The sequence below is a fragment of the Miniopterus natalensis genome, chromosome 5, assembly GCF_054644295.1.
Source record: "Miniopterus natalensis isolate mMinNat1 chromosome 5, mMinNat1.hap1, whole genome shotgun sequence".
NCBI lineage: Eukaryota > Metazoa > Chordata > Mammalia > Chiroptera > Miniopteridae > Miniopterus > Miniopterus natalensis.
In genome coordinates this window covers 15565588-15586644 of record NC_142085.1, presented here as the reverse complement: position 1 = coordinate 15586644, position 21057 = coordinate 15565588, and the positions used below count along the sequence as shown (strand labels likewise).

The 21057-nt window shown below is 51.0% G+C and overlaps 2 protein-coding genes and 1 pseudogene across 3 annotated transcripts; 1 reads left to right on the top strand and 2 right to left on the bottom strand.

The window, feature by feature from the left end:
• Positions 1–163: 163 nt before the first annotated feature.
• MEA1 (male-enhanced antigen 1) lies at positions 164–1870 on the top strand. 2 transcript variants are annotated; one of them, XM_016212790.2, is made up of 4 exons: positions 164–238; positions 732–1012; positions 1101–1203; positions 1499–1870. In XM_016212790.2, the coding sequence occupies exons 2-4, from the start codon at positions 743–745 to the stop codon at positions 1648–1650; spliced, it is 525 nt and encodes a 174-aa protein (XP_016068276.1). In that variant the 5' UTR covers positions 164–238; positions 732–742; the 3' UTR covers positions 1651–1870. The 2 variants fall into 2 exon arrangements, with proteins under 2 accessions (XP_016068276.1, XP_016068277.1); XM_016212791.2 differs by lacking the exon at positions 164–238 and adding an exon at positions 274–346.
• PPP2R5D (protein phosphatase 2 regulatory subunit B'delta) lies at positions 1761–21057 on the bottom strand. The gene is made up of 16 exons (XM_016212789.2): positions 20833–21057; positions 15999–16076; positions 7267–7489; positions 6831–7030; positions 6635–6745; positions 6420–6512; positions 5881–6011; positions 5733–5792; positions 5518–5626; positions 5258–5311; positions 4779–4949; positions 4549–4676; positions 3775–3876; positions 3371–3443; positions 3110–3226; positions 1761–2958 (listed from the first exon to the last, which is right to left on the bottom strand). The coding sequence occupies exons 1-16, from the start codon at positions 21055–21057 to the stop codon at positions 2821–2823; spliced, it is 2013 nt and encodes a 670-aa protein (XP_016068275.2). The 3' UTR covers positions 1761–2820.
• LOC148093052 (U6 spliceosomal RNA) lies at positions 9084–9182 on the bottom strand (annotated as a pseudogene).

The following is a 21057-nucleotide window of genomic DNA, read 5'->3' as shown; positions in this document are numbered from 1 at the left end:
TACGCATGTGCAGAGATGTTAAAAAAACACACACACACACACACACACACACAACGCCGTGGGGGTCACTGGGTAATGTAGTTCTTTGTTGTCTAGGCCGGAGGCGGGGTAAGGGGCGGAGTCGTTGTCCTCTCTCCTGTCATTCAAGAGCACTGGGCGGGGCTGGAGGACTGGGCTCCCAAGCACGTCCTGCCCCGCCGGAAGTGAAGGTGCGGGTTCGGCAGCGGGCTCTGAGCGGGTGAGGCGCGCGGGAACACCGGCGCGGACAATCGGTGGGGTTGGGTGGGGAACGCCGCAGCTGGGGCCATTTGAGGGCATCCCCTTGGGCCTGAAGGGCGTTTGTCAGGTGGTACAGGGGGAACCCCATTGAGAGGGAAGAAGGGAAAGGGTACGCCCTGTCTGGGGGAGCTTGTTTGGCGAGCCGGAGTTCACAAGTCAGGAGTGGGGACGGGAAGGCGGGGTTCTGGAAGGGGTGTGTTTTGGGAGATAGCTTAGCCTCCAGTTGGGCTGTTATTTAAGAAATGGCAGAGGAAGGCGGGTGGGCCTCGGTTCGAAATAAGAGCTGACTTAAAAGGTAAAGGGCCCAGGAGATGCTGGAATGAGGCGGGATGCAGAAGGTTGGGGCGTTTAAATGTTTTGTGGACAATGAAGGAGATCACAAGGAACTGGATGAGAGGCTGAATGTACATTTGATTTCATAAGATCCCTTTCCTACCTCCCTGTTCTTGCAGCCCCTGCCCGGATGGCAGCAGTAGTTCTAGGGGGAGACACCATGGGCCCTGAGCGTATCTTCCCCAATCAGACTGAAGAACTAGGGCCTCACCAGGGCCCTACAGAAGGCACTGGGGATTGGAGCAGTGAGGAGCCTGAGGAAGAGCAGGAGGAAACCGGAGCAGGCCCAGCTGGCTACTCCTACCAGCCCCTGAACCAAGATCCTGAACCAGAGGAGGTGGAGCTGGCACCAGTGGGAGATGGAGAAGATGTAGTTGCCGATATCCAGGATCGGATCCAGGTACGGTGGAGAAGGCATTGTTCCTGAGCAGGTGAAGTTGGGATCCTTGAACGGCTGGCCCTGAACTGTCTTCTCTCTGGCTGTTCAGGCCCTGGGGCTTCACTTGCCAGACCCACCATTAGAGAGTGAGGATGAAGACGAGGAGGGAGCTACAGCATTGAGCAACCACAGCTCTATTCCCATGGACCCAGGTAAGAGAGAATTTTTTTCATTGTGGAATAATTATGGAGGAAAGGGTTTGGCCAGAGCCAATAGAAGTCATAGAGCAACACCCTGTTCCTAAAATGACAGTTTGTGATGTAATTTTTTGCAGACTTCAGAATCCAGGTGAAATGCTATTCTGCTAGACTTGGGAATGGACGGCTTGCCTAGAAATAACTGATAGATTTAGTGATTTTACTGGCCCAGTGGCTCTGGGTTAATTCAAGGAATGGGAAGGGGAACTGGTCCCATTGTTCCTATCCTCTAATTGGTCTCTAATTTCAGAACACGTAGAGCTGGTGAAAAGGACGATGGCTGGAGTAAGCCTGCCTGCACCAGGAGTTCCTGCCTGGGCTCGGGAGATATCAGATGCCCAGTGGGAAGACGTGGTACAGAAGGCTCTCCAAGCCCGGCAGGCATCCCCTGCCTGGAAGTGACCACTTTGAGAGCTGCCTTATCTCCCTGCATCCCACTGGAACCAGCACAGGACTGAACACATTCCTGGTTGTAATGCCCATCTCCCTTTCCACATCAAGGCAAATCAGACTTCTTCTCAGAGACCCACTTTATTCAGTTCTGTACATATGGGGACATTGGCCCAAGCCCAACCCATTGTAGCATGTATCACTCTGGAGAATAAAGCACCCTATGTACACAGCCAGAAGCTGCACTGCCTGTGCCCCTGGAACCCGGGTCTGGCTCTCCTAAGCCCCTTGCTCCTCCGTGGTGCCTGAAAGGGACAAGTAAGGGCCTGCCCAGCATTAGCACAAACAAGGAAATAAATAGGTGTTGGGGGGAGCCATGCTTAGGACACTGCTCCCTGCTTCCTTCCTTCTTAGCTTTGCAAACCAATAGCACAGGAAAGCAGTCAGCCCCAGGTGGTCCCTTCTGTGTCTGTGATCCCGGGGCTGCTGCTCACCAAAGGGGGCACAAGGTGGGGTGTTTGTTCATCCCTTATCTCCTGATCCATCTGGGCCCTTTATGCATTACCTGTTGTCCATAGCCTATGCAGTTCTCCTTTTGACCTCCCACATGATCCTGGTCAGGCAGGGGGTGAGAGGAAAGAATACAGGCCCCCCAGCCTGCACTCTGCTGGGGCTGGGGGCCTCTTTGTGCTGTTGGGGGTTGGTGCCCCTCCAGCTACTGACTTCAGGGGCCAATGGGGCTTGACATAACTTTGGTGAGAATATTCTCCTGCTGCTCCCTGTGTGCCTCTGCAGGGGAGGGAGAGGAGAGACCCCTGGAGTTCAAATGAGGATAAAGGGAAGAGGAAAGGAGCATATGTATTCCTCTGTGAATTTCAGAGCAGCCTCAGGTAGCTGTGGGGTTAGGAGCAAGAGGGGGACAGGCATCCCCAGTTGTCTGAGCACTAAGCATCTCAGTGCTCAGCCTGTCTGTACTAGCCCCTGGGAGGCATGAACACATTTTGGGGAGAAGAGGGACCACTCTGTGGGCATCCCTGCTTCGAGTGCTGCATCACCCTCCCTAGAGTAGCTAGAGAGGCACTGCCTTGCCCCAAGTCAGCCAGTAGGGAGCAGAGGGTGGAGGGCTAGGGCAGCGTCCCAGGGCTGAGTGGGCTGTGGCCCTGTGGAGGAAAGGTGAGGGCGTCAGAGAGCCTCCTGGCTGGCAGTTAAGAACTCTTCTGCCCGCTTGTGAGCCTCTAGCGCCTTAATGGTGTACACATCCTGGGGCAGCTCTGACTTCCTCCGAAGCAGCACTTTCTCCTTCTTCATGTCCTTTAGCATCTGTGTGTGGATACAGAGAAGGTGAGGAATGGTGACCAATTCCCAGTATATTCTATTGTTTCCCCTCATGCCTTGGCTCTGCTGCTCCTGTCTCCACCCCCTTCCAGAGCTGTCTTTATTTCTGCTTCCCCCTCCCTCTGTGCCCTGCCACCTGCACAGCTTCTGTCTCCACTGTCCTCTTCAGAAGCTGTATGTCCTCTGCTGTGGGGGTCTCTGTCTCCATCGAGTACACAGGGGGCAGTGGTGGTGGAGCTCGGAACATGGGATACTGAGAGGAAAGGAGGCATGGACAAGTGAGGAGGGCCACTTCGGAAGTCTGCGAACCTGTCTGCCTCTATTCCTCCCCAAACAAACCCTCCCCCCCCGCCGAAGATGGGCCCCTCAGTTCAGGGCCGTGGCAGAAAAACCTCACCTGGGGATTGAGTCGGGCCAGCTCTTCAATCTTTTGCCACATCTCTTCTCTTTCCTTCATTCGGAACCGGCCCCTGAGGGAGCAAAGAGGATTGGGGTTGAGTTTGAAAGGGAAGGAAAGATGCCCAGCCGGCAGCGTGGCTCAGCATTGAGCATCAACCTATGAACCCGGAGGTCGCCGTTTCATTCCGGGTCAGGGCATATGCCCAGGTTTCGGACTTGATCCCCAGCAGGGGGCGTGCAGGAGGCAGCTGGTCAATGACTCTCATCACGGATGTTTCTCTCTCTCCCTCTCCCTACTTCTCTCTGAAATCAATAAAAACTTATTTTTTAAAAAAGAGAAGCAAAGAGAAGCAAAGGGGCAGATGGTGGACGATCAAAGCTCCCCCAAGTAGAGACACTCACTTCTGCTTCTCTGCCTTGTATTGTTGTGTGCAGTCATCAAACAGCTTCTGATTCATCTCCATAAACAGCTTCAGGGCGTTGTAGATCAGTCCATGGATTGTCCTGCAACCAGAGAAAAGATGAGGTATAAGAGGCTGGAGTCTGCCCTCTAGTGCCAGGCCCCAATCTGCTCTCTCCTACGAGGTGTCTCTGCTAAGAGCTTTCTCATTTACTACTCCCATTTCACAAGCCTCTATACAGTGTAAGCTCATCTCTCTGGTCAAATCATGTGACTTGAGATTGGCATTTCAGGGTCTTTACAAATATTGGTCTGCCTGTCCATCCTTCCCCTCACCCCATGCTCCAAGACCTACCTCCTTGCCACTACTCCCTGTGCTCCAGCCCACACAAACAGCCTCCCAGCAGCATGCTGTGCATCTGTACCACAGCATGCCTGCTTTTAGCAGGAAAGCCTTTTCCAACACTGAGATTCAACACATGCTAAGAAGATCATGTTAGCTTCTTAGAGCATGGAATTAAGTCTCCAAAGCTGCAGAATGTCTAGCTGCAAGAAAAGGTGTAATACAGGCTACTGCTCTGCTGTTTGGTATCACAGAAATCTCTCACACAGGTATCTTTTTCCCCCAGTCACTCCCTCCAGGTCCTATCAACATACAATGGGCACCACACCCACTTGCAAAGCCACCAGATGAGACCATTGGCTCTTTAGGTCTTCCACACCCTCACAGGTTCCAAAACCAGAGCCCCACTGTCCAGCCCCACTGCAGCCCCTACTTGTTCCAGTGGCTCTTGGAGTTCCTGTAGAGTGCGGGGAACATGATGGGGAGGACTCGGGCAGCATTGTCACTTATCAGGCTCATGATGTACTCATTGTTCCAGTAATAGAGGGCACGCTCTGCCACCTGGTGGGGACAGGCAGGACTCAGTGAGGATACGACTTGCTTTGCTCAAGACCTCCCTCAGTTTCTGGGAGAGGGGCTGGGATATGCTGGTCTGGATCTCACCTGGAAATGGGGGCTGGAGACACACTTGGCAAGCTGGCGGAAGAGGGGGTCCATCACTTTGCTGAACTCTGAAGGTTCAATGACATCCAGAATCTCCTCCAGCTCATTCAGGAACATCACTTCCTTGGGGCTGTGAGTCTTCGGCCAGAACTTGAGAAGTCCCACAATCACCTGTGAGATGAGGAGGACATGGGGATAAAATTCTCTCTCAACACCCGCCTGGTTCTCCAGGAAGTCTTCCTCCCCCAACCCACGGTGGGTATAGCTTGGGTGGCTTCGGCTAACTGCTCGTGTTTCTCTGGCTTGGATCTGTTTCCTAGGTGTACACAGGTTTTCCTTCTCCTTCACAGAGGAAGCCATGTCACCTGTTGGGCTACATCCCTCTTGAGCACCTGCTTACAGCACTGCTCGGCAGATAAGAGATTGGCAAATGCTGCTCACAGAAGGAGGTGGACGCTGGGGCTTAGAAAGGGAATTACCGGCTCAGTGAGAGTGCTCTCCTTCTCCAGGAATTGTACCACACAGTATGCCAGCTGCAAAAGGTTGAGGTAGAAAGGAGGTGAGGTGCAGGGCCCAGGTCTCACGGAGGTCAGTGACAGAGGCAAGACCCCAAAATGGAAGAGGCGGCGTAGACAGGAATTATTCCACCCACTCCTTCTGCCTCCCCATCCAGCTAGAATACCTTCCCTCCCTGTCTTCTCTGCTGTCAGGATCAGGGATCAAGAGGAAGGCAGCTTACCTGAGGGTGGTAGACACTTAGGGACTTGACCTTGTGAAGGGGAAGCAGGACACGGATAAGGAACATCTTGTGCTCTTCCTTAAGGGGCAAGGCAAAGCCGTTGATGATGCTAGGAGTTAAAGGAGGTTTGTTAGGGCCAAAGGGCCTGGTCCAAGCTCAATGCACCAACCCTCCCAACCTTTTTTAGACATGTGTACCCCCACCTGACCTCTTACCTGCCCAAGATCTCCAGGAGCTCGGCAATCCCATTGTGATGCTCTGTCTCATAGATGAACCTGAGGGAAGAAAAAGGGTCTCTTGACAACCTGACGCCCTTCTGAAGTCCCCTCTACCTCCCTTCTGGGCCTGGGCTCCTGGCCTCACCTGTAGAAGATGTGGTTGATCTGCCTACGGATATAAGCTCGGAGCCCCAAAAACTTGCCATAGATTCGATGCAAGATGGTCTTGAGGAAGTCCCGCTCTCGAGGATCCTCACTGTCAAACAGGTCTAGGAGCTGGGAGCAGGCAGGAGGAAAGGCTGCGAGTGAGGCAGGAGCCGAGGAAGGAGGGGCTGAGGTGACATTGGGTCCTGGCTGGGAGAAGCCCAAGGGTTCTCTGGAGAGGGAGCTTGGGGACAAATCTCTGGAAGGAGTGATTCTGTTACACTGCTTCCTAAGATGACACCTGAACATGTATTTCTGCACACAGAGGGAGCAGGTAACTGTGTTGCTTTTTTGTTTCTTTCCATTATGCTGAAAGCTCCTAAGGGCAGAAGAGGTTTGTTTAACCCCCATAGTCTCCTATAGAGACACAGCTGAAACCCAGCATATTCGCAGGAGAAAGAGCAGCTGGGACTGGAGTGAGGGATATGGGGCCAGAGTCCATGCACTGGAAGGAGGAAGATGGGAACTTCACGGACTCACAGCAAGGACAAACTTCTGGTCAATGTACTTCTTGGCTATGTTTGGCTGGAAATCAGGAGACTCAAGGAAACGTAAGAAAAACTCATACACGAGCTGTGGAGGGAAAGGAACATTCACTAAAGGTTATTCCCCAAGGAGTGGGAGACACCCCTGGCTAGAGGCCTCAGAGTGCCCCAGTCCCTGCAGCTAGGGACAACCTGCCCTTGCCCTGGTACCTGGAGATGTGGCCAGGCAGCTTCCAGGGTGGGCTCATCTTCCTCTGGGTCAAACTCGGCCCCAGTGGGATTTGATGAAGGTGGCAGTGTCCGGAAGAGGTTCACTGAAAACTGAGGGGTAGGGCCCAGGTGAGAGCTCTGTCTGGGCTGCTCCAGGACTGCCACCCTGCCCGCTTTCCCCTTTCCCTGTGCCCACCATGGTGACAGCCTCAGGGTAAATGGCCTCGGTGACAACATCCCGGCTATGGGTGATGTACTCCACCATTTCGTTGAGTCCGGCCCGCTTCACCTCCTTGAATTTGAGGTCACTTAGTGGGTCTGACACAAAGTCAAAGAGGACGCAGCACTGGCGTAGCTTCTGGATAAACAGCTCCTCCCGTTCCTGGGTTGGCGAATCTAGAGGGGGACCCAACTGTCAGGTTCCCTTCCCCAGTCCTTAACTGCCACATCCTACTTGCCTTAAAGGGCTTTTCCCTGCCCCGCCCTGCTCCCAACACCCTCAGCCCCACATTTAGAACTGAGGAACTCCCTTCACATTTGCTCGAACTCCCATCCCCCTCCCCCAAAATACCCCAAACTGCCCAGTACCCCCTAGGCCTGGTGCACCAGCCCCCTTGACCTTTTCCAAGTACCTTTCAGGGCAGGAAGCTTCTGCAACTCCCGGTTCTTGCTGAGATTGAAGCGGGAGGAGCTTTGCCGTCTCTCCTTCTTGACAATCTGGGGGCCCCCTGAGTACTTGATTTTGCTGAGCTGTGTGGGGGGTGGCGTGCTGTTGCTGGGACGCTTGTTGGATGACGATGGCTGAGACTGGGGCTGCGGCTGGGGCTGGGATTGTGGCTGGGGCTGGGGCTGAGCCTGGTCAAACAAATGAATTGCTGAGGTCCACTCCCAAAGCTACCTTTGCCACCCCAGGCCTGGGCCACCCCAACTCCAGTCCATTTATGTCCCCTGCCCTGAAGGAGCGAAGGCCAGGGTCAGGGACAACTATAGGTTAGACCCGGAAGGGAGTGGTCACAAAGTCAAGTCTCCCAAAATGATGCCCACTGCCTGTGCATCAAGAGCCTTCAAAATGCTCACTCCACTTCATGAGCAGGAAAAACGAATTCATGGATTGATGGTAACAGAAGTCAGAAAAGTGGCTTCCTGTCCAGGGCCTGGCTGGGGTGGCGAGGGGTGGGGTGTAAGTACTGACTGAGAAAGGGCATGAGGAACCTTCTGAGTAATGGAAACATTTTATATCTTGACTGTATCTGGAAGGCAGTTCATAGCATACACACGTAAAAATTCATTGAGTGGACGCCTAAGATGACTGTACTGTACGATTTTACTGAATGCGTGACATTGTTCCATTAAAAGTTAAAAGAAATTCATTCCCATGTCTCAATAGTTTAACTACTGGAAATATAGCTTAAGAAAAATCCTAAATATAAAAAAAGGCTTTGGCCCTGGCTGGTGTGGCTCAGTTGGCTGGACATCATCCTGTGTCCTAAAAGGCTGCCAGCTCAACTCCCTGCCTGGGTCGTGGGCTTGGGCTTGATCCCGTGGGGGGAATAGGGGGGTGCAGGAGGCAGCCAATTGATGTTCAGCTCTCACATTGATGTTTCTCTCTCCCTCTCCCTTCCTCTCTCTCCCTCAAAAAAAATAAAATAAAATAAAGGCCTTGGCCTTTTTATACTTTTTACAGCCTTATTTATAATAGCAAATAAATAAATAAATGGGAATGTCATGGAGTTAAAATCATGTTTATGAAAACTATGTACTAAACAATCATACATGGTTCAGCTGTAAAAAATATTTACTCAGTCACAGTCGTTTACCCAAAATTGGTGATGAGTATTTTGAGAGGAGGGGAAATGTCTGTGCAGGGGTATAAGACACTGAGGCTTTAATTTTCCACAGTACAGTCAATAGATATTATCAAAATCTCAAAAATTAAAAAAAAAAAAAAAAAGCGGTGAAAGAATTTTATTTGGAAGTACAGAAGTCACTCTCCAAGGAAAGAGTTAGGAGTTGAAAGTGGCTGCCACAGAGCAATAGAGAGGAGCCTGGGCAGGGTTGCCCTTTGCATTGCAGCCCAAGTACTATCTGATTTCTGAACAATGTACATGTTTGTGCTTATCACGGTGATAAAAATTTAAGATAAAACAAAAAGCCTAAAACTATGTAATGACAGAAAACTGCTTGCTATGCTAAGTAAAATAAGGGTAATACAGAACTGTACATACATGAGCTCCCCCACACTGCAACATACGGAACCTAACCCAGGGAAGAAGGAAAGGACAGGAGCAAGTCCACCACTGCGGTCATGCCTATCTCCTGTGGGAGCAGAATAATAGGTGATTTTTTTCTACTTTTCTATATTTTGTTAATACAGCTAATTTTTAAAAACGATCTCTTTACTTCCTCCCAGACATGGGTGTCAGAGCCCCAGGAAGCTCATTTTCTTTTCTTAAATATGGAACCCTTTGCGTGTCATCCTCGTGCAGGGGCCATGCTAATCTTCTCTGTATCATTCCGATTTTAGTATATGTGCTGCTGAAGTGAACACGAAGCCCATTTTCAGAAGCCTACACACAGACATTTACAGGGCTGTCCACCCACAGGTACTGTCCAGGTACCCCCTGTTGGGAGAGGAGAGAGGCTGACCAACCAGAGATTGCAGTAGGACCAGAGGGGTGAGGCCATGTCCAGCTGGGTACCCAGACCACAGCAAGGATGTCCTCCTGTCCTCAGACCTGCCATCCCCACCCCCTCTACAAACTCTTACTTCATACAATAAGGACGGGGAAATCTGAAATCTTCTGGGGTAGGGGAAGGGAGGAAAACCGAAATGTTATGCTTTGTAAGCTCTGAATTTAAAAAGATTTTTTATTTATTGATTTTGAGAGAAAGGGAGAGAGAGAAAGAAACACCAATTTGTTGTTCCACTTATTTATGTATTCATTGGTTGCTTCTCATATGTGCCCTGACCAGGGAATTGAACCCACAACCTTGGTGTGTTGGGACGGTGCTCTAACCAACTGAGCTACCCGGCCAGGGCATAGGCTCTGAATTTTTTATAGAAACAATTATGTCAAGCTTGTGACCTCTCTGGTGATCAGAGAACAGGAGGGGACAGGGGTCCAGCCCAGGGCGGTCCTTGGTCCAGTGTAGCTTTGCCCTTATGGCCCTCTCCTTTGCCTGAAATGACAGCCCCAGACACCAACTGGAAAAGGGGAACGTAAGGAAGTAGGGCAAAAGCAGCCATCACACACCTCTCCTGCCATGACCAGTAGACTTGAGCCTGACTGCCTGGGTTTGACTCCTGACTCTGCATTAATTAGCTGAAAGTCATACAGTCAGTCTCTCGTTGCCTCAGTTTCCTCATCTGTAAAATGGGGATGACAACAGTACCTATTATTATTTTTTTAAATTTTTATTTATTGATTTGAGAGAGAGAGGAAGGGAGAGGGAGGGGGAGAGAGAAGAGAGAGGAGAGAGAAAAGAGAGAGGAGAGAGAGGAGAGAGGGAGAGGGAGAAGGAGAGGGACAGGGACAGGGACAGGGAGAAAAATATCAACCTTCTCAGATGACCCCAGGCCTTGGGTATTCACCCCCGTCCCCAACCTCCTGACACTACTTGTCTGTTCCACTGGCTCTATGATCATCCCCAGTGACACCTCTTGCTTGGTCTGTTCAAGTGTCATTTCCCTACTGGATGGCAAGTCCCTCGAAAGCCTGGACCCCACTTTGCACCACTCTGGGTCCCCTCAGCACTGGCAACTAATAGGCATTAAGGAAATGTCTGGTTGGTTGGTTGGTTGACTGGGGGCCAAGCCCCGACCCCTCCCCATGGGCCCTTCCTGTCCCGACAGGGGAACACCCAGAACAGGGCCCTGGACAGCAGCAGAAACAGAATGGGTGGGAGAAACATTAGTGACAGTAGGGTGAGGGACTTCGTGGCAGCAAAGGAACAAAACTCAGGAAAAACACTTCTCTCTCCATCCTCTCAGATAAGATGCAGACACCCTGCACCTCCATGACCCTTGTACCACGGGGACATCCGGAGAAAGAGGCAGTCCTCCCAGAAAGGGAAAGCAAGGTCTCAATGTTGTCTGCTAATGAGGAGGGGGCTGGGCTAGATCAGTGGTTTCCCAACCATTCTCCACGTAGGTTTCTAGAGAAGAGAGGGCTGCATGGCTAAAAACCCAAGTTTAAAAACCACCCCGTTTTTATAAGTACCACTGGCTCCCAGGCCTCAGACACAAAAAGCATCTGAGAGACAGCTGGTCCAGCCAGCAAAGCCCCTGGCTGCCAAGCCTCGATGAGGCGTCTCCTGGTCTGTTCTGTTCGCCCTTCGCTAGGAAACGTACTTGCCAGAAGGGAGGCAAGGGCATATGCCAGCGACCCACTTCATGTTGCACACTTTCTCCCAAAAGCTCCAGCTTCTGACTTCTCCACTGACCTGGGCTGGAAGCGGGAGGTGGGGGAGTCCCCTGGAGAACCTTCTGCACCTGTCAGAGCATGACTGGACGCTGACCAAAGGCAGCATGGCCAACCTGCTCTTCACCCCCTCCCATGTCCTGCCTGGTCCCACCTCTGAGACTCTGTAGTGGCCATCTCCCCTGCCTGGAGTACCTTCTAAACTCTCAACAGGATCCAAACTCCAAGAAGCCTTCCTAGATTCAGATCTCCGGCAGTCAAGTGGCAGTTTGAGTTACACACCACTCTCACACTCAGGATATGGCAACTATACTTGCCCATTCTGAACCAATGCTGGTCCAACCGGATCCTAACACAGCCACTATTGATAATTCAACCCACATATTTAAACATACATAAAGCAGGAGATAGAAACATTATTTAACACTACAGAAAGTACTATTAACAGAAAGAGGAAAGATAAACAGTGAAAAATGCACACTAATGTTATAGTTTTATATAATGAATTAACTAGCCACATAAAGATCATTTTAGTTTAAAATCCTCAAAATCAGAGGCATTCTCTCCTATCCTGACATCTAGAGTTCTACCTAGCTGTGCTTAATTCTTTCCTTCATTTATTCAATAAACATCAAGCTGAGCATTAGAGATTAAAAGGTAAGACGTGGCCATTGCCTTCAGAGAGCTCACAGTCCAGGGGGAGACAGAGCGAGCAGCTATTAGTACAAGGGAAACGCAAAGGCAGAGGCGGCAGCAAAGGCTGTGGGAGCCCGGAGGGCTGAGCTACACTCTGCCTGAAGGGCTAGGGGAGAGGTCCCTGAGAGAGGCGACTTTTAGTTCGGCTCTTAAGGGTGAACATGAGCTTAGGCAAAGGGAAAAAGGAAAGAAGGAAAGCGGTCCAGGTCAAGGGAATCACATCAGTCAGGCCCTGCGTCGTGAGAGCGCTCACGGTGATGAGAAGCCAGGATGGGAGCTAAAAGAATGGGTGGGGCCGCTCAGCAGGGCTCAGGGCGTGACCGATGAGGTGCCAACGATGAGGTGCCAACGGAGGGTTTCCTTTAGGTTGTTTTGTGTGTGTGGGTTTTTTTTTTAACCCTCACTGAGGATATGTTTATTGGTTTTTAGAAAGAGGAAGGGGGAGCCCGGCCGGCTGTGGCTCAGCGGTTGAGCATCGACCTAGGATCCAGGCGATCGGGGTTCGATTCCTGGTCAGGGTACATGCCCGGGTTGCGGGCTCGATCCCCAGTCGGGGGCGTGCAGGAGGCAGCCGATCAATGACTCTCTCATCATTGATGTTTCAACTCTCTCTCTCCCTCTCCCTTCCTCTCTCTGAAATCAATAAAGACATATTTAAAAAAAAAAAGAAAGAAAGAGGAAGGGGGAGAGAGAGAGAAATATTGATAGGCTGCTTCCTTCACGCACCAGACACCGGAGGGAGAACCAACCTGCAACCTGGGTATGTGCCCTGACTGGGGACTGAACCCGCCACCTTTTTGGTGTATGGGATGATGCTCCAACCAACCGAGCCACCAAGTCGGGGCTCCAACAGAGGTTTTCAAGTAGAGGGCTGATAAGACCAAAAATGTTTTTAGGGTAACAACTCTGGCTACAGGGAGGTCAGGCTGAAGTGGGGGAGAACAGGATAATTTCCTCCTCCCTCTGTCCCCACTCCCAGAGGACAGGGCACAGCACATAGAAGAGTCCACAGCACTGAACCGCTTTCTCCACAGACAGACCAAGAAAGACCCCTGCCTGCCGGGCAGGGCAGAGTAAGTCTGACCTAATCTCTTAGGGCTCCTTTCCACTCTAAGACTGTCTTCTAGAATCTTAGAGCCAGTGTATCATGTCCTCAAGAACACAGGGGAACTGGCCCTGGCTGGCGTGCTGAGTGCTTAGGGCATCGGCCTGAAGGGTCAAGGGCTTGATTTCTGGTCAAGGGCATGTACCTGGGTTACATGTTCATTCCCCGGGATGTCTCTCTCTCACATCAATGCTTCTCTCTCTCTCTCTTTCTCTCTCCCTCCCTCCCATCCTCTCTTTCTCTCCCTCAACCTCCCTCTCCCTCTCCCTTCCACTCTCTCTAAAAATCAATGGAAACAATGTCCTTGGGTGAGGATTAATAAAAACAAACAAAAAAATAACACAGGAGAACTGGCTCCCAAGTCACACAGACCTAGGTTGAATTCCAGCTCTGCTGTTTTACTGCCAAGTAAAAGCTACTTAATATTGTTAAGCCTCAGTTTCATCCGTAAAACGGGGACAATGATAACGGAATGACCTCATGGCAGTGTTGTGAAGATGAAATGAGGAGGTTATAACATTAAATGCATACTCAGCACAGTGCTTGGTACAGAGTGTAGTAAGTAGGACAGTGTCCCCCAAATTCACATCAACCCAACATCTGTGAATGTGACCTTATTTGGAAATAGACTCTTTGTAGGTGTAATCAAGTTAAAATGAGGTCATATTGGATTAGGGTGGGCCCTAAATCCCATAGGACTGGTGTCCTTATAAGAAGAGGGAAATTTGGACACACAGACACAGACACACAACACAGGGGAAAAGGCCCTGTGTAGATGGGGGTAGAGACTGGAGTGAGGCATCTACAAACCACGGAATACCAGGATTGTTGAAAGCCACCAGAAGCTAGGAGAGATGCAGCACAGACTCCTCCCTAGAACTTCAGGGGGAAACGCCTGCCGATACCTTGATTTCAGACTTCTGACCTCCAGAACTGTGAAAAACTATACCCCTGTTATTATAATCCAGGCAGTGTATGGTAATTTGTTATAGCTGCCCTAATATACAAGTCACTGTTCAATAAAATCAATGTTGGCTGCTATAATTATTAGGATCAACTGGACAGAATGGCAAATGCTTAACACAGGGTAAATTTGGCTGTAAGAACCCCAAATTCTGGACTAGAAGAAGGGCAAGGAAAAGACTATGCCAAAGAGCTTTTGATGACCTGGGCCTCACAGCCTGGCTATCGACTTTTCCACTGTCCCTCTGCCTGGGGCCACATGGGATCATTTCTAGGAAAGCAGGGAGCAGAATTCCTGTAGCTGCCTTACAGGTAAGCCCTGAGGAGCGTTTCACAAAACATAGCAAAAGGTGAACTCAACGCTCCTTTCCCAGAGGGTCTGATATTGACCTACTGCCTTTATCAGATTTGTCCAGAAAGGCAGTGGAGAAATCCTAGCAGCTGGTCTTGGCATATTTCTTAACCTATTGGAGACTTCATTTTCCCACCTATGAAAAGAGAGGGTTAGACTCTAAGGTTCCTTCCAACTTTAATCTGAAATTGGTTTGTTTGCTCACTCAGTCTTCACTCACTAATGCATTCAAATGTTGGAGCCTCCGGTGTGTTAGGCTCCTCAAGAGTGAACGAGAGCCTCACGGAGCTGACACACAAACAAAGAAGCCAACTCATAAACAGTGAATTCACATGGAATGTTTCATTACAGCTATGGTTAAGTGCTGCCATGGATGGTCCTGGGTAGCAGAAGAACAAACGGCAGGAGCCCTGACCTTGTCCTGGGCATGGGGGGGCAGGGGGAGAATCAAAGAGGGCCACTTTCAGGAAATGACATCAAACTAATAACTGAACAAGTAGGAAATAGTTAGGCAAAAGGTGGGAGTAGCCCCCTAACTATTCTTTTCTGTCCTGCTTCTAAGTCTCTCTTGCTGCTTTGAATATCAGTTGCCAGTTCCCAACTTTACCTTCCCTGTGGGTTCCACAGATGTCATCATTCCTAAACGGGAGACTGAGCCTAGAGGGAGTGCTCCGCAGAAGTATTCACTAATCTACTGTGAACCACGCGCACGAGCACGCAGGTATGGGGAAGAAGACAGCTCCTTCCCTCAGAGCTCAGTCTGGTGGGGAAAATATACGTGATAACAAACAGTTACAACACTCAATGATAAGGACTATTCTAGAGAGCTGACCAGATTACTGGGTCAGTGTAGAAGGAGGGGGAATTTATCTTCGTGGTCAACTCTCATGTCTGTAAAATGGGGGAAACTCACCCTACTTCTTCAGATTACTCAAGTGAGGCCTAAAACAATGGTCACAGGTGTGAAAAGTGCTTGGATCTCTTTAAAGAGACAGGGACCAGAATACCCAGAAAAATCTAAGTCCAGAGTTAACCCCAAACACTTCTTAATTGATCTCTTCTCCCCAAAACACACAAGACCTGCCCCTGTTTCCTGTTCTCTTCCATCCCTCTGTACAGTTTGAAACAGGAGGCAGGAAGCAGAGAAATGAAAGATCACCAGCTCCTGGGTAATACAGGCACTTGCTCAATGATTTCATAGGATCATTCACCCTCCAGAGCATCCCACTGAGCACACTCACAAACCTTCATGACATACTCTGGACTTCCTTAAGGCCCTCCACCCTCCAGTGCTTCTCCGCTTGCCATTTATTGCTTTACAGCCCTAGATTGCTGGGCTGCACTGACCTCTGCTCATAGCTACCCTTCAGTAGACAGGCACCAAGAGCAGGGGGCCCAGCCCGGCCCAAATCACGAACACTGGCCATTCCCCACCCCCTACCCTACCCAGAGCCATGCTGAAGTCACTCACCACCCCATTGAGCACCCGTGTACTTCTTCCTGTCTCCCTAGGACCTGGTGCCCCTAGCTTTTTGCCCTAAGGAAAAAGGAACTCTCAATACTCAAAGTTGGTAGGCGGAGAAACAACTTTCACAGGAATCTCTGGGGAGTCTGAAGAATAGGAGAGTTTATTTGATCTATACCAGCCAGAGGGAAACCTGCCTGAGGACAGTCTGAGATGGGCTGGCCAGGTCCCTCCCAGGCTGTGGAGCCTCCTTCCCTCCTGCCCAGATAACTTCTGGCCCCCTGGGATCCCTCATACCACTAGCCAGCCAGCAGTTGGAGCTGGTGCCTACAGCATAACCAGGGCTGTGCCACGTTCATTACCTCCTCAGCACTCTCGCCTCCACCATCCTTGCCCGAGCTGCTGGGCTTGGCCGTGCCTTTGGCAAGCTTGGGGGGCTCCTGAAGGAAGAAGATGGAGGTAGAGTTAGTACATGCCAGGGGAAGGAAGAGGCCTTGTCTGGACCCCTTAGGTCTTTGCTGTAATTATCCTCTGTCCAGCTGAATCGGTCAACCAATCAATCAGAACCACTGAGCACCTACCTTGCACCTAGCCCAGGGGAGGAGGTGGAGCTAGGGTATACTAAGGGAAATTCGGTTCCTCCAAGGAGTTTAGAATCTGGTTGGGAAGACATCTCCAACACACAATAATGAAGCACGGTAATGCTCTTTCCTCTCAAGTCTGGTGCATGAGTAGGGCCTGGGAGTGCCTCTGTCAACAACCAGGGTGAAAAGTCTGAAGGGAGAAGCATGACGAACAAGCTGCTCATACTTGCTCTGGCTAAAGTGGGCAGAGGGTGCCTGAGGCTCTCCTGCTGGAGGGAAAGGCATCACCACTATCCTCCCAAAGCCACCTGGAAAGAGTTGGAGGCTTTTTTTTTTTTTCCTGTCACAAATAGCACCCAGACCAGAGGGTGATACTGGCATAATCAGTGGGGCCCAGAAATGCTAACAGGTATAGGAATTGTCCCAAGAATGTCTCGGTGGACAAGGCAGAGGTAAGGCCTCACTAACTGGTAGAGTTGGTAGAGACCTCACCAACTTCCCCTGAATTCCATGCCCTGAATTGCTACAAAGAGTGAGCACTAGTCCCAGGTCTCCCTTGGGAACCTGGCCACTGGCTCAGAGCCCTGGCCTGTCCGGCATCTCTTCCTATGCTTTAGGCCAAAAAAAGCAACTGCACAGGGACAAGATGGGGAAAATGTGAAAAACACTTGGGGATTTAGGTCTGACTGCAAGCTCAAAACAAATCATCTGTGTGCCATGGATGCCCCGGCAGCTCACTTGACCTTCCATCCAGTTAACAGACCTGTGTGCAGTGCTTGGCTCTGGGGGACACAGCAGCACCTGTCCTTGGCACTGACGAGGCTGTTCTGGAGGATCTGATTCAGCTGTGAGCAACAGACTTTGGGAGGACAAAGACAAATTCTAGGTTTTCTTTGGGGGAAATACAACCCATACTGGGAGTGGATTCAAAAGCATGTCCTGAGAGCAACAGCTGCAGGAACTGGGAGAGGTAACAATGGAAGGGAGGAGTCAAGGCAGGAGGGGGGGAGCATGAGGGATCTTGACAAATAACTGAAGTGCTGCCCTGTGGACAAAAGATGCAATTTGTCCTATTTGGATCCAGAGGCTCAAGAGCCATGGGCTGAAGTGGCAGGAAGACAGGATGAGCCTCCAAACAAGGAAGAATTTTCTCCTGGAGCAGCTGCACAGAAACCAGCTGCCTAGAGAGGCTGCACGCTCCCCAACCCCAAGAGCATTCAAGCAGGGGAGCATTCATGCCTCCTCCAAGGCATGTTGCAGAAGGGGTTTTGAGCCTTAAATGAAGACTGGATTGGAGGACCTTGGAAATCACTTCCAGCTCTGAGATTCTGCGACTCAATTGCATCCAAGGCCCTTCAGTGAGAAGTGTTAAATCAAGTGATTGTGACTATGGGGGCAAAAGGATTTCAGGGAGATGAAAGCTCTGTGTGGGCTGGAATAGGGGGAAGGCATCATGGGGGCAGGGAGAAAGGAAGCCATTCCCAGGTATGGAGCAGCTCTAAGCAGTCACACCAGCAGGCAGGAGCTCCTTCTTTGGGTTGAGTACTCTCCCACTGCCTACTGACCATGCTGGACACACTGACCCCTCATCAAGGGGCCAGGGAGTAGCTCAGATCATGGGGTGGAGAGGAAAAAGATGAGGGGGTGCAGGCGGGACACAACACTGAGGTGAATGTCTGTACAGACCCCAGATGTGGGTTCCTTGGACAAAGGTGACTCTTCTTTGTACATGTCTCATCTCTCTACTTGATCATAATCTCCTGGTTCTTTTTTGTACCCCACCACCTACCCTACAGCACTCAGTCATATCTCTCCGGGAATGAGCCTAAGAGAGATCCCAGCTGCCAGGGTGTGTGTGGGCATGGGAAAACCAGGCCCCCCACTCTCGCTCCCTGGCTTCTTCCTGCAGAGCAGGTGAAGGGCACACACTTCAGCCTAGCCCAGCAGTCCAGTACTGCATGGCACTGGGGAGCCAGCCCTGTGTTCTAGGCCCAACTCTTACTAACTACATAATCATATGCAAGTTAACTAGCCTCTCTGAGTCTCAGTTTCCTTATCTACTAAGTGATGACAAGCATGGTTCCTAATGCCATTAGCACAGTATACATGAAAACCTTAATGGTAGTCAATGTTATTACTATCATTATAAACAAGAAGAAAGCGGGAGAGAGCAGGGGCACCCCACTCAGGAACCTAAAAGATGTAAGCCCCAAATCAGAACATGAGGGTAGAGAAGAGACATAAATCCCCCCAAGGGACTGACTCAGCACCCATCCACTGAGCACCTACTATGTGCAAGGGAGATGTCAAACCAAAATGGAACTTAGTTATTATCTCAAGGGGAACAAAAGACTTGTACATAATTAATTCCAGTCCAAGAGAACACAGAGATGAAGGAGAAAGGGAAGAAGTGATGGATGAGCAACAAAGATCCTCTACCCACCCCTCCTTTCTGTCCCTACTCCATCCAGGCAAACCTCAGTCACATGTCACCTCATTCCTCCTCAGGACTTGCCAACCATTGAAGAAGGCCAAAGGCAATTGGGAATCAAAAGCGGAATATTAAACCTTGAAGGGGATCAGAGATGCCTGGCCCCATGTACCCTGATCCTTCTAATACTCTTTTCCAGCCAAATACTTATACCTGTCTCAATCATCTAGTAGAGGAAGGCTTTCTGTGGATGGGATAGTATCTGTTCCATTGGACTTAAAACTACCGGTAGGTAGAGACCTCACCAGCTTCCCCTGAATTCCATGCCCTCCACACTCTTTGAAGGAGCCCTTTAGCCCCTGGTATGGCTGACTGTGTATGTATCATCTAAAGCTAAGCTGCCTAAACCACCATAGCATGCCCATTCCCCAAAGACAGGGCCTGGGTGGGGCACACAACCCTGACCAGCTCAGCACGAGGTTCAATGCCTAATACACTATCACCAACCCTACACTCAGAACATCAGTACCTGAGAGGTTATGAGGACAACCCTGGCAGATCTCCAACAGCCCCAGGATAAAGAGTTTAATTGATAAGGTCAGAGATGGCAGCCCAGCAATCCAGCTGATAAGAGGGCAAATGAAAGCATGACACCTTTGGGATCGTAAAGTGGGTTGCTCTATGTTGGTGCAGAACACCAGGCCAGAGCTGTCCCTCACAAGGAACCAGCCCAGGAGAGGAGAAGCTGGGGGAGGCTGGAACTGGTATTCTAGCATCCTCTGTGTGAATCTGTACCTCAAAGGAACCATACCTCTGAGTCAGATCTCAGCAACAGCAGGAAATAGAGGGCAGAGAAAGGCAGGGATGAAGAACAGGGGAAGGCGCTATGGAGGTAAAGGAAGGTGAAAGAAGGCATTATCAAAAAACAGCCTGGCCCTGGCCAGGTAGCTCAGTTGGTTAGACCATCATCCTGATACACCAAGGTTTTGGGTTAGATCCCCGGTTAGGACACATACAAAAGTCAACCAGGGAATGCATAAATAAGTGGAACAACAAATTGAATTCTCTTTCTCTCTCTCTCTCTCTCTCTATCAATCAATCAATAAAGAAACAATTTTTTTAAGAAAAAGAAACGGCCTGTATCAAGTCACCATGACAAAGGCAAGGGTGTTCAGGGGTGGCTAGTCTGTGGGGTAAGAAGGAAAACTAATCTGATAGTGAAGGCAGATTCCAGATTTGCAGACAGTATGGCCCAGGAAAGACAGAAGTCCAGCACTGGTGCAAAAAGGGAAAAAATGCAAAGGTTATCCTAGGATTAAGGGAAGGAACCTGCTCATATTAAGAAAGATGACTGGTTTAGAATGAACCTGGGAGTCGGTTGATACCTGTTAAAGGGGACTTTGGTACAGAAGAGGCCTTTAAGTCAGGAGCCCCGATATTGCAGCTGGGCCTCCAGCAGGTTATGTGACCTTGGCCAAGTCCCTTCCCCTGTCTGGGCCTCAGTCCCCTCATCTGTACCACTCCGGATTGCACCGAATGCACTCAGAGGTCCTGTCCAGCACTGACATTCTGAGGTTCCACGGACAGAAGGAAAGGCTCAGTCCTGGCTCACAAGTTTGTGTGTGAAGAAAGAACTAGAGGGAGGGGCCTAGGCCAGATTTGGTGGAGAAGAGAAAGCAGAGCTGTTCTAGGTCAGGGAGCTTGGCAGGGCGGGAGAAGGGGCTGTAGGGAACGGTGGGGAAGGCCGGTGCAGGCCCAGGCAGGTCGGAAAAGGAGGGAAGGGGCTGGGAGGGTGGGTAGTTCTGGAGGGACCACCTCAGATGAAGGGCTGTCCCAAACGAGAAAACGGGTGGGGGATGGGGGAGTGAGTGGTCGGGGGAAAGAAAGCAGGGGAGTGACCTAGGAGTGGGGCAGATCTGGAGGGAGGGAGTTACCCTCGGCCCGGGGTAGGTCGGGAGGTGCAAGTCGAGGGACTCTATCTCGCGCAAGGTGAGGGCGCTTTCCCAGCTGCGGCACAGGCTGGGGGTGCGACCAGCAGCGGGGACTGAGAGCTGGCCCAGGGAGTCCTGCGGGGGCCGGACGGGAGGGTCAGTCTGGGGCTGTCCCGGGCCTGGCTCGAGCCCCTCCCAGAGCTCCGCGCAGGCCCCAAGGCGGAGGCGCAAGGAAAAGGGCCACGCTCACCTTCTCCTTCTTCAGTTTATAGGGCATTTCGGCCCGTCCGGCCCCGGCCCGGCTCCTGCGGCCCCGCTCCGGCTCCGGCTTTGCTCGGCCGCACTCGGCCCGCTCGGCGTCTCCTCGCCACCGCCTGCGCGCTGCGCCCGGGTTGATCGGTGTCTCTGCCTCCAATTGGCCCGAACTCTCACAAACCTGCCTGACAACCAGGCGCCGCCTCTTCGGATTGGTCAT

What these genes read in the sequence shown, in the direction of transcription:
- MEA1 (XM_016212790.2), top strand. Translation starts at nt 743, where the DNA reads ATGGCAGCAGTAGTTCTAGGGGGAGACACCATGGGCCCTGAGCGTATC. An exon ending in ATATCCAGGATCGGATCCAG is followed by an intron (nt 1,013 to 1,100) that starts GTACGGTGGAGA and finishes CTGGCTGTTCAG; the next exon opens with GCCCTGGGGCTTCACTTGCC. An exon ending in CTCTATTCCCATGGACCCAG is followed by an intron (nt 1,204 to 1,498) that starts GTAAGAGAGAAT and finishes CTCTAATTTCAG; the next exon opens with AACACGTAGAGCTGGTGAAA.
- PPP2R5D (XM_016212789.2), bottom strand. Translation starts at nt 21,057, where the DNA reads ATGACCAATCCGAAGAGGCGGCGCCTGGTTGTCAGGCAGGTTTGTGAG. An exon ending in ACCAGAAGTTTGTCCTTGCT is followed by an intron (nt 6,012 to 6,419) that starts GTGAGTCCGTGA and finishes GCCTGCTCCCAG; the next exon opens with CTCCTAGACCTGTTTGACAG. An exon ending in AGAGCACTCTCACTGAGCCG is followed by an intron (nt 4,950 to 5,257) that starts GTAATTCCCTTT and finishes CTCATCTCACAG; the next exon opens with GTGATTGTGGGACTTCTCAA.